Source organism: Ascaphus truei, chromosome 20 (genome assembly GCF_040206685.1).
Source record: "Ascaphus truei isolate aAscTru1 chromosome 20, aAscTru1.hap1, whole genome shotgun sequence".
In the NCBI taxonomy this organism is placed as follows: domain Eukaryota; kingdom Metazoa; phylum Chordata; class Amphibia; order Anura; family Ascaphidae; genus Ascaphus; species Ascaphus truei.
In genome coordinates, this window is record NC_134502.1 from 12,837,265 (window position 1) to 12,850,150 (window position 12,886).

Genomic DNA, 12,886 nt, shown 5'->3' on the forward strand with positions numbered 1-12,886 from the left:
CAAAGCATTAATAAGACCACAACTTGAATATGGAGTACAATTTTGGGCACCACTCCTTAGAATTATGGAACTAGAGAGTGTGAAGAGAAGAACCACCAAATTAATAAATGGGATGGACAGTCTAACTTATGAGGAGAGGCTAGCTAAATTAAATTTATTTACATTAGAAAAGAGACGTCTAAGAGGGGATATGATAACTATATACAAATATATTCGGGGACAGTACAAGGAGCGTACAAAAGAACTATTCATCCCAAGGGCAGTACAGAGGACATTGGGTGATCCCTTAAGGTTGGAGGAAAGGAGATTTCACCAGCATTAAAGGAAATGGTTCTTTACAGAAAGGGCAGTTAAAATGTGGAATTCATTACCCATGGAGAATGTGATGGCAGATACAATAGATTTGTTCAAAAATAGGTTGGACATCTTTTTAGAAAGGAAAGGTATAGAAGGATATACCAAATAAGTAAACATGGGAAGGATGTTGATCCAGGGATTAATCTGATTAACAATTCTTGGAGTCAGGAAGGAATTTAATTTTCCCCTTATGATATATCATTGGATGATATGACACTGGGGTTTTTTTGTTTGCCTTCCTCTGGATCAATAAGGAAGTATAGATATAGGATAAAATATCTGTTGTCTAAATTTAGCATAGGTTGAACTTGATTGAAGTATGTCTTTTTTCAACCTCATCTACTATGTAACACGCAGTGCTATGTACACAGTGATAAGGAGCACTAACTAATACACTGATAGTGAACACGCCACACAGTGCTATGTACACAGAGATATGGAGAACTTATACACTGTATTTTGATGCTAAATATCTCACCAGCCATACAGATACAGGTGAATTCCCCGATACGATCCAGACAGGTAGCGTCGTTCTGACACGGAGTGGACAGACACTCGTTGACATCGGTCTCACAGCGGGGTCCTGTGTAACCGCGGCCGCACTGGCACTGGAAAGAGCCCTGCGTGTTCACACAGCGGCCAAAGTGCTCACAAGGGTTAGCACCTGAAGGGGAGGATGGACATATAAAACATCCCATACAACGTCCCATGTATAGAGATTGTACAACCCTACAACTTCCCATGTAATAATAATAATAGCATGTTCTTGTATAGCGCTGCTAGTTGTACGCAGCCCTTTACAGAGACATTTTGCAGGCACAAGTCCCTGCCCTGTGGAGCTTACAATCTATTTTTTGGTGCCTGAGGCACAGTGACTTGCCCAAGGTCACAAGAAGCCGACACCAGGAATTGAGCCAGGAAGTGTCTTTACTCACTGAGCTCAATTTACCATATATAATATATATATATATATATATATAATATATATATATATATATATATATATATACACACACATATATATATACACACATACACACACACTATTATATATATATATCATGTTTAAAATGGTTTTGAAGCAAAAAGTGGTACTGTGTGCTCATTTGCATGTCCTTTCCCAGAATCCCTTGCTGCAGTGGAAGTGCTGTGTGCTGGGTGATAATGGTGAAAGGCGGGGTTGTGTGTGTGTGTGTGTTATATGTATCTGTGTGTTATATGTATCTGTGTGTTATATGTATCTGTGTGTTATATGTATCTGTGTGTTATATGTATCTGTGTGTTACACACTATATATATATAGTGAACACGCCACCCATCACCCAGCACACAGCACTTCCACTGCAGCAAGGGATTCTGGGAAAGGACATGCAAATGAGCACACAGTACCACTTTTTGCTTCAAAACCATTTTAAACATGATTCCCTATAGGCTTAAGCTTGCTGCATGGTCACGGCTTTAAGCACAGCCAGGATTAAGATGCATAGCCAGTAAACCCACCCACAGACAGCTGTTTCGACCTTAATGGGTCTCATCAGTGTGGATGGTAAGACATGCAAATGAGCATACGGTTGTATTTCCATTTGCTATATGCTTTGCTGTGGAGGGTTTTTGTCACTTTTTTTTACTCACCATAACGTAACCAAGTATGGTAAAACCCTTCCTCATTGCTTCAGCTTTGCATAGCCAGTTACCAACCCCACACTGATGAGACCCATTAAAGGTCGAAACAGCTGTCTGTGGGTGGGTTTACTGGCTATGCATCTTAACTCTGGCTGTGCTTAAAGCTTAAGCCTATAGGGAATCATGTTTAAAATGGTTTTGAAGCAAAAAGTGGCACGGTGTGCTCATTTGCATGTCATTTCCCAGAATCCCTTGCTGCAGTGGAAGTGCTGTATGCTGGGTGATAATGGTGAAAGGCGGGGTTGCAGACCTGCCTAAGAAATGCAAATGAGCATACAGTTATATTTCCACCCTGAGGAAGATCCCCCTGTGGGATTGAAACGTCATTTTCATTCACGTGTGTGTGTGTGTGTGTGTGTGTGTGTGTGTGTGTGTGTGTGTGTGTGTGTGTGTGTGTGTGTGTGTGTGTGTGTGTGTGTGTGTGTGTGTGTATATATATATATATATATATATATATATATATATATATATATATATATATATATATATATATATATATATATATATATATATAGACAAATGGAGACCAGGGGATCCTGATAGCCAAAAAGAGACCGCACACTGCAGGTATGGTATCAAAAAAGTGTATTCAGTAACACATGGCGGCCATGTGTTACTGAATACACTTTTTTGATACCATACCTGCAGTGTGCTGTCTCTTTTTGGCTATCAGGATCCCCTGGTCTCCATTTGTCTACATACTCCTTATGGGACAAGCATCTGCCTCCTGCTACAAAACCGTGAGTGAGATATATATATATATATATATATATATATATATATATATATATATATATATATATATATATATATATATATATATATATATATATATATATATATATATATATATATATATATATATATATATATATATATATATATATATATATATATATATATATATATATATATATATATATATATACATACACAGTGGTGTGAAAAAGAAAGTACACCGTCTTTTAATTCTATGGTTTTACATATCAGGACATAATAACAATCCTTAGCAGGTCTTAAAATTAGGTAAATAAAACCTCAGATGAACAACAACACATTACATATTACACCGTGTCATGATTTATTTAACAAAAATAAAGCCAAAATGGAGAAGCCATGTGTGAAAAACTAAGTATACCTTATGATTCAATAGCTTGCAGAACCACCTTTAGCAGCAATAACTTGAAGTAATGGTTTTCTGTATGACTTTATCAGTCTCTCACATCATTGTGGAGGAATTTTGGCCCACTCTTCTTTACAATGTTGCTTCAGTTCATTGAGGTTTGTGGGCATTGGTTTATGCACAGCTCTCTTAAGGTCCAGCCACAGCATTTCAATCGGGTTTAGGTCTGGACTTTGACTGGGCCATTGCAACACCTTGATTCTTTTCTTTTTCAGCCTTTCTGTTGTAGATTTGCTGGTGTGCTTGGGATCATTATCCTGTTGCATGACCCAATTTCAGCCAAGCTTTAGCTGTCGGACAGATGGCCTCACATTTGGCTCTAGAATACTTTGGTATACAGAGGAGTTCATGGTCGACTCAATGACTGCAAGGTTCCCAGGTCCTGTGGCTGCAAAACAAGCCCTAATCATCACCCCTCCACCACCGTGCTTGACAGTTGGTATGAGGTGTTTGTGCAGATATGCTGTGTTTGGTTTTCACCAAATGTGGCGCTGTGCATTATGGCCTAACATGTCCACTTTGGTCTCGTCTGTCCAAAGGACATTGTTCCAGAAGTCTTGAGGTTTGTTCAGATGCAACTTTGCAAACCTAAGCCATGCTGCCATGTTCTTTTTGGAGAGAAGAGGCTTTCTCCTGGCAACCCTTCCAAACAAACCACACTTGTTCAGTCTTTTTCTAATTGTACTGTCAGGAACTTTAACATTTAACATGCTAACTGAGGCCTGTAGAGTCTGAAATGTAACTCGGTTTTTTTGCAATTTCTCTGAGCATTGCACGGTCTGACCTTGGGGTGAATTTGCTGGGACGTCCATTCCTGAGAAGATTGGCAATTGTCTTGAATGTTTTCCACTTTTGAATAATCTTTCTCACTGTAGAATGATGGACTTTAAATTGTTTGGAAATGGCCTTATAACCCTTCCCAGATTGATGGGCAGCAACAATTGCTTCTCTAAGATCATTGCTGATGTCTTTCCTCCTTGGCATTGTGTTAACACACAACTGTATGCTCCAGACGAGCAAACTGCTAAAACTTCGGCTTTTATATAGAGGTGGTCACACTTGCTGATGATCAATTAATCAAGGGCATTTGATTAGCAGCACCTGTCTGCTACTTAACATATTAATTCCTATGGAAGCAGTAAGGGTGTACTTAGTTTTTCACACACAGCTTCTCCATTTTGGCTTTATTTTTGTTAAATAAATCATGACACGGTGTAATATGTCATGTGTTGTTGTTCATCTGAGGTTGTATTTACCTAATTGTAAGACCTGCTAAGGAACCGATGATTGTTATTATGTCCTGATATGTAAAACCATAGAATACAATGAGGGTGTACTTTAGTTTTCACACAAGTGTGTGTGTGTGTGATACACACACACACACACACAAAAAATATTACTTGTGAGCACATTCACATGTCTTAGACAGGTCTGTAACCCTGCTTTTCACCATTATCACCTAGCATACAGCGCTTCCACTGCAGCAAGGGATTCTGGGAAATGACATGCAAATGAGCACACCTTTTCTCTCAAGACCACATTACACACATATACACTATAACATCCTATATACAATTCCAAAACATCTCATTTACAGATCCTATGGCGTTCCATATTTAGATCCCATATATAGTATTCTTATAACATCCTACAAAATGCTATAACATTCTATATAAAGATCCTATAACATCCCATATGCAGATCTGAAAACCTCCCATATAAAGAGCACATATATTCGTGGAAAATGTCACATAACTACAGATCCAACATCATATCCCACATAAATATCTCCTAAAGGCACATACAGAGCCTGTAGGATCCTCTGTAACCAAGATGTTCCAGATCTCATACGATCCCACACAAAATCTCATCAGGTCTCGGGCAACCCCAGATCCTATAATGGCTCATCATGAGCCGAGACCCCCCCACAGGATGGACTTATGGGATGACACGGTGACAGAGGGGAAACGTCACCTATAGAGCATTCATCCACGTCCTGATCACAGGCGCCTCCTGTGAATCCCAGGGGACACGTGCAGATGGCCCGGCCATTCACTGGGTTCGTGTCACACATAGCATCCTCGTGACATGGATTACTGACGCAGGCGTCCTCCAGGTGACAAAGGAGACCTGAGAGCACGCAGGGGAGAGAAAAAGAAGAGGGGGTGGAAAGAGGTTCTTATATGGGATTCACACTGCCTCCTCCTGTATAGGGTTTCTGATAAGGTGGATGTCCTCACACCCTGCCTCTGTATCCTTTCTCCATCAGAGAGAGACAGAGAGAGACAGAGAGAGAGAGAGAGAGAGAGACACACAGAGAGAGAGAGAGACACAGAGAGAGAGAGAGAGACAGAGAGAGAGACAGAGAGAGAGAGACAGAGAGAGAGAGAGACCAAGACACAGAGAGAGAGAGAGAGAGAGAGAGAGAGAGAGAGACACACAGAGAGAGAGACACACAGAGAGAGAGAGAGAGAGAGAGAGAGAGAGACAGAGAGACAGAGAGACAGAGAGACAGACAGACAGACAGACAGACAGAGAGAGAAAGACAGAGAGAGAGAGAGAGAGAGAGAAAGACAGACAGACAGAGAGAAAGACAGAGACACAGAGAGAGAGAGAGAGAGAGAGAGAGAGACCAAGACAGAGAGAGACCCCAAGACAGAGAGAGAGAGAGACCAAGACAGAGAGAGAAAGACCAAGACAGAGAGAGAGAGAGAGAGAGAGAGAGAGAGAGAGAGAGAGAGAGAGAGAGAGAGAGAGAGAAAGACCAAGACAGAGAGAGAGAGAGAGAGACCAAGACAGAGAGAGAGAGAGAGAGAGAGAAAGACCAAGACAGAGAGAGAAAGACCAAGACAGAGAGAGAGAGAGAGAAAGACCAAGACAGAGAGAGAGAGAGAGAGAGAGAGAGAGAGAGAGAGAGAGAGGGAGAGAGAGAGAAAGACCAAGACAGAGAGAGAGAGAGAAAGACCAAGACACAGAGAGAGAGAGAGAGAGAAAGACAGAGAGAGAGAGAAAGACAGACAGAGAGAGAAAGACAGAGAGAGAGAGAAAGACAGATAGAGAGAGAGAAAGACAGATAGAGAGAGAGAAAGACAGATAGAGAGAGAGAAAGACAGATAGAGAGAGAGAGAGAGAGAGAGAGAGAGAGAGAGAGAGAGAGAGAGAGAGAGAGAGAGAGAGAAAGACAGACAGACAGACAGACAGAGAAAGACAGAGAGAGAGAGAGAAAGACAGACACAGAGAGAGAGAGAGAGAAAGACAGACAGACAGAGAGAGAGAGAAAGACAGACAGACAGAGAGAGAAAGACAGACAGACAGACAGACAAAGACAGACAGAGAGAGAGAAAGACAGACAGACAGAGAGAGAGAAAGACAGACAGAGAGAGAAAGACAGACAGACAGAGAGAAAAGACAGACAGAGAGAGAGAGAGAAAGACAGACAGACAGAGAGAGAAAGAAAGACAGACAGACAGAGAGAGACAGACAGACAGACAGACAGAGAGAGAGAGAAAGACACACACACATATATACACACTGTGCATGCAATTTATTGTATATAATGTATACCCTGTTCATTTATGTAACTGTATTTGTAACCATGTATTATTTGTCATATTAACTATGTCCAGGACATACTTGAAAACGAGAGGTAACTCTCAATGTATTACTTCCTGGTAAAACATTTTATAAATAAATAAATAAATATATATGCTCCCTCTTATACACACACCTTTATGCCCCCTTACATATGGTGATCCTCTTATTCACACCTGCCTGCCCCCTTATATATGGCTTCCCTCTTTCACAACAACCCATGCCCCTTTACAAATGGCCTCTGTATACAGTATCCCTTCCCTCCTGCACGTACCGGTCTTGCCCATGGGACACTCGCAGTAGAAGGAGGCTACCCGGTCGTGACAGGTGGCCCCGTTGAAGCAGACGGCGGTAGCGCAGTCATCAATGTTTTCGCTGCAGCTCTCCCCCGTCCAGCCGTTGACGCACACGCATGTGTGACCCCCCTGCGTGTTGAAGCAGGTGCCCCCGTTGTGGCAAGCATTGGGCTGCAGCTGACATTCATCCACGTCCTCCGTGCAGAACTGACCTGCGGAGACCCACAAACCTCTGGGATCCTATTCCAAGGACTCAGCTCCTCTAAGGGTCACATGCCGAGACTATATAAGGACCTCTAGGGCTGTATAGGGACCCACCACCACCAGGACCATATCATTTGACTTAGGGTCATATGCTGGTGCCACCACAGCTAGGGCCATATGTTGGGGCAGTATAGGGACCTTTAGGACAGTAGACTTTGACCCGCCACTGCTAAGATTGTATAGTGGGACACCTTTAGGATCGTAAGCGGAGACTGTATAGAGGCCGACTCCTGTAGGACTGTACCCACTGGGACTGTGCAGGGACTGGCACCTCTAGGACCGTACACTGGGACTGTATAGGGACCCCTAGGGCTGTATTTTAGGACCGGCACCTCAAAGAATGTACACAAAGGACTATACTATACAAGGACTCTGGGAGGGGACTGCTAGGACTATACAGGGACTGCAATTGTCGCCACTGTCAGACCAATCACCATGCCAGGGACAAGACTAAATCCAGAGACCTGACGCCCACCAACCAATCAAGCTCTCAATGCACCCAACCCATACCCCGACCATAACATTCTGCCCCCGCCAACCAATCAAGCTCTCAATGCACCTAACCCTTACCCCGACCATAACGTTCTGCCCCCGCCAACCAGTCAATCAAGCTCTCAATGCACCCAACCCTTACCCCGACCATAACGTTCTGCCCCCGCCAACCAATCAAGCTCTCAATGCACCTAACCCTTACCCCGACCATAACGTTCTGCCCCCACCAACCAACCAATCAAGCTCTCAATGCACCTAACCCTTACCCCGACCATAACATTCTGCCCCGCCAACCAAGCAAGCTCTCAATGCACCTAACCCTTACCCCGACCATAACATTCTGCCCCGCCAACCAAGCAAGCTCTCAATGCACCCAACCCATACCCCGACCATAACGTTCTGCCCCCGCCAACCAATCAATCAAGCTCTCAATGCACCCAACCCATACCCCGACCATAACGTTCTGCCCCCGCCAACCAATCAAGCTCTCAATGCACCCAACCCATACCCCGACCATAACGTTCTGCCCCCGCCAACCAATCAAGCTCTCAATGCACCTAACCCTTACCCCGACCATAACGTTCTGCCCCCGCCAACCAGTCAAGCTCTCAATGCACCTAACCCATACCCCGACCATAACGTTCTGCCCCCGCCAACCAACCAATCAAGCTCTCAATGCACCCAACCCATACCCCGACCATAACATTCTGCCCCCGCCAACCAACCAATCAAGCTCTCAATGCACCTAACCCATACCCCGACCATAACGTTCTGCCCCCGCCAACCAATCAAGCTCTCAATGCACCTAACCCTTACCCCGACCATAACATTCTGCCCCCGCCAACCAACCAATCAAGCTCTCAATGCACCCAACCCATACCCCGACCATAACATTCTGCCCCCGCCAACCAACCAATCAAGCTCTCAATGCACCCAACCCATAACCCGACCATAACATTCTGCCCCCGCCAACCAATCAAGCTCTCAATGCACCTAACCCTTACCCCGACCATAATGTTCTGCCCCCGCCAACCAATCAAGCAAGCTCTCAATGCACCTAACCCATACCCCGACCATAATGTTCTGCCCCCGCCAACCAATCAAGCAAGCTCTCAATGCACCTAACCCTTACCCCGACCATAATGTTCTGCCCCCGCCAACCAACCAATCAAGCTCTCAATGCACCTAACCCTTACCCCGACCATAACGTTCTGCCCCCGCCAACCAATCAAGCTCTCAATGCACCTAACCCATAACCCGACCATAATGTTCCCACCCCCGCCCATCAACAAAGACTTATTAACAATTACTCTATGCCCATCACATGAACTGTTCAATATGTAACCCCACCATTGTTTTACTAACTAATGTACAGCGCCCTGGATAAGGGCGATATATAAATGTGGTTATAAATACAATTGGACAAGGGACTAGCACTGCATACTGTAATTCAAAGGATGGGAACCTCTAGGGCTATACAATGACACCTACAGGACTAGAGCAGAGGGGCTGGGGCCTCCAGTGATTGAGGAGAATGAGGAGGGAAAGAAGACCTGGCATACAAAGGGGAATCAAGAGCTTGGCACCTCTAGGACTAGGACTTACCGGTCCACTCTGGGGCACACTGGCAGTTGTATGTGTTCACCCCGTCCACACATGTGCCCCCGTTCATACACTTGTGCCCGGGGCAATCATCAACATTAACCTCGCAGTTCTGCCCCTCGAAACCTGCAGTGGGACAAATAACTCAAATATGACATAGGCTTCCCCAACAGCTCCCTTCTGTGTCACTGTCACCCTGCGGGGGTGGGACGGGCTCATATCTCCCTTCTGTATCACTGTGTCACCCTGTGGGGGGGACTGACGGCATCATAGCTCCCTTCTGTATCACTGTCACCCTGTGTGGGGAGGGACCGACTCAAAGCTCCCTTCTGTGTCACTGTCACCCTGCGGGGGTGGGACGGTCTCATATCTCCCTTCTGTATCACTGTCACCCTGCGGTGGAGGGACGGTCTCATAGCTCCCTTCTGTGTCACCGAGTCATCCCGCGTGGGTGGTGGTGAACATAATTCATGGGACATAAGTCCCTTCTATCTGTGTCCCTGTCCCATCTTTACCTGGCAGGCAGGCACACAGATAAGTAAGGTCCCCAGTCTGCCGGCAGGTACCCCCATTCTGGCACTGGGAGGGGGCACAGGGCACATACAGGGCCTCACACAGCTGTCCCGTGTAACTGCTAGGACAGCGGCAGCGGAAAGACCCCGGTGTATTAAGGCAGTGTCCCCCGTTCAGACACAGCCCGGCCGTCCGGCACTCATCTATATCCACCCGACAACTGCGCCCCTGATACCCCGGAGGGCAGGTGCAGTTATAGCGCCCGTTCCAGTTGGTGCAACGGGCGCCGTTCTCACAGGGGCTGGAGGAGCAGGCGTCAATGAGTGAGCAATCTTGTCCTAGAGGTGGGGGGTGGAGAGAGAGAGGATGGAGGCGAGAAGAGGATATGGAGAGAGAGAGAGGGGAGAAGGGGAAAGGGAGATACTCGGCATCATTACACAGCTCAGCAGGTTAGTCTACCCTTCCCGACTCACTTACCCCTTTCCTTAATGAGAAAGCACTCACCTCTATACCCCTTGGCACAGCTGCACTCATACTGCACGGTCCCGGCTCGGATGGAGCTCTGACAGGCCCCTCCATTAACGCAGGGTGTGGGGTAGCAGGGGTCCTTAAACTTGCACTGCTCCCCGATCCAGCCAGGAGGGCATCTGCAGGGGAAGGAGGAGGGTTAGTTTGTGTGCCAGCCCTCTCCCACCCCTTCATCACACACATGGCTCACACTGCTCGCACACACACACACACACACACACACACACACACTCACGCTCTTCACACACACACTCACGCTCTTCACACACACACTCACTTCACACACACACTCACGCTCTTCACACACACACTCACGCTCTTCACACACACACTCACGCTCTTCACACACACACTCACGCTCTTCACACACACACTCACGCTCTTCACACACGCTCTTCTCACACACACACACGCTCTTCTCACACTCACACACGCTCTTCACACACACACTCACGCTCTTCACACACACACTCACGCGCTTCACACACACACTCACGCTCTTCACACACACACTCACGCTCTTCACACACACACTCACGCTCTTCACACACACACTCACGCTCTTCACACACACACTCACGCTCTTCACACACACACTCACGCTCTTCACACACACACACTCACGCTCTTCACACACGCTCTTCTCACACACACACACGCTCTTCTCACACTCACACACGCTCTTCACACACACACACACACACGCTCTTCACACACACACACACACACGCTCTTCACACACACACACACACACGCTCTTCACACACACACACACACACGCTCTTCACACACACACTCACGCTCTTCACACACACACTCACGCTCTTCACACACACACTCACGCTCTTCACACACACACTCACGCTCTTCACACACACACTCACGCTCTTCACACACACACTCACGCTCTTCACACACACACTCACGCTCTTCACACACACACTCACGCTCTTCACACACACACTCACGCTCTTCACACTCACGCTCTTCACACTCACGCTCTTCACACTCACGCTCTTCACACTCACGCTCTTCACACTCACGCTCTTCACACTCACGCTCTTCACACTCACGCTCTTCACACTCACGCTCTTCACACTCACGCTCTTCACACTCACGCTCTTCACACTCACGCTCTTCACACTCACGCTCTTCACACTCACGCTCTTCACACTCACGCTCTTCACACTCACGCTCTTCTCACACACACACACGCTCTTCTCACACTCACACACGCTCTTCTCACACTCACACACGCTCTTCTCACACTCACACACGCTCTTCTCACACTCACACACGCTCTTCTCACACTCACACACGCTCTTCTCACACTCACACACGCTCTTCTCACACTCACACACGCTCTTCTCACACTCACACACGCTCTTCTCACACACACACACGCTCTTCTCACACGCTCTTCTCACACACACACGCTCTTCTCACACTCACACACGCTCTTCTCACACTCACACACGCTCTTCTCACACTCACACACGCTCTTCTCACACACACGCTCTTCTCACACACACGCTCTTCTCACACACACGCTCTTCTCACACGCTCTTCTCACACACACACGCTCTTCTCACACGCTCTTCTCACGCATACACAGTCTTCTCACACATACACGCTCTTCTCACACACACACACGCTCTTCTCACACGCTCTTCTCACACTCACACACCCTCTTCTCACACTCACACACGCTCTTCTCACACTCACACACGCTCTTCTCATACGCTCTTCTCACACACACACGCTCTTCTCACACACTCACGCTCACCTCACACACACTCACGCTCTTCACACACACACTCACGCTCTTCACACACACACACACACACACACACACACACACACACACACACACACACACACACACACACACACAGACGGTTTTCTCACACACACACGCACACGCTCTTCACGCTCTTCTCACTCACACGCTCTTCTCACTCACACACATGCAAGCTCTTCTCACTCCCCCCACACACGCACGCTCTTCTCACTCTCACGCTCTTCTCACACACACGCACACTCTTCTCACACGTGCACACGCACGCTCTTCACACACACACACACACACACACACACACGCTCTTCTCATACACGCACGCTCTTCTCACACACGCACGCTCCTCCCACACGCACGCTCTTCTCACACACACGCACACACAAGCTCTTCTCACACACACACGCACGCTCTATATACACACACACGCTCTTCTCACACACGCACGCTCTATATACACACACACGCGCTTCTCACACACGCACGCTCTTCTCACATGCAAGCTCTTCTCACTCCCACACACACATGCAAGCTCTTCTCACACACACAGTCTTCACACACACACACACACACACACACACA

At 46.8% G+C, this 12,886-nt stretch overlaps 1 protein-coding gene across 1 annotated transcript in view; it reads right to left on the minus strand.

Moving 5' to 3' along the window:
- Nucleotides 1-12,886, minus strand: part of NOTCH3 (notch receptor 3) — an 88,712-nt gene that overhangs the window by 36,478 nt on the left and 39,348 nt on the right. The window contains exons 3-8 of the mRNA XM_075577283.1: nt 10,486-10,628; nt 9,984-10,319; nt 9,472-9,594; nt 7,089-7,322; nt 5,198-5,353; nt 836-1,021 (exon numbers count right to left, since the gene is read on the minus strand). Coding sequence (XP_075433398.1) covers nt 836-1,021; nt 5,198-5,353; nt 7,089-7,322; nt 9,472-9,594; nt 9,984-10,319; nt 10,486-10,628 — 1,178 coding nt within the window. The remainder of the gene's footprint in view (nt 1-835; nt 1,022-5,197; nt 5,354-7,088; nt 7,323-9,471; nt 9,595-9,983; nt 10,320-10,485; nt 10,629-12,886) is intronic.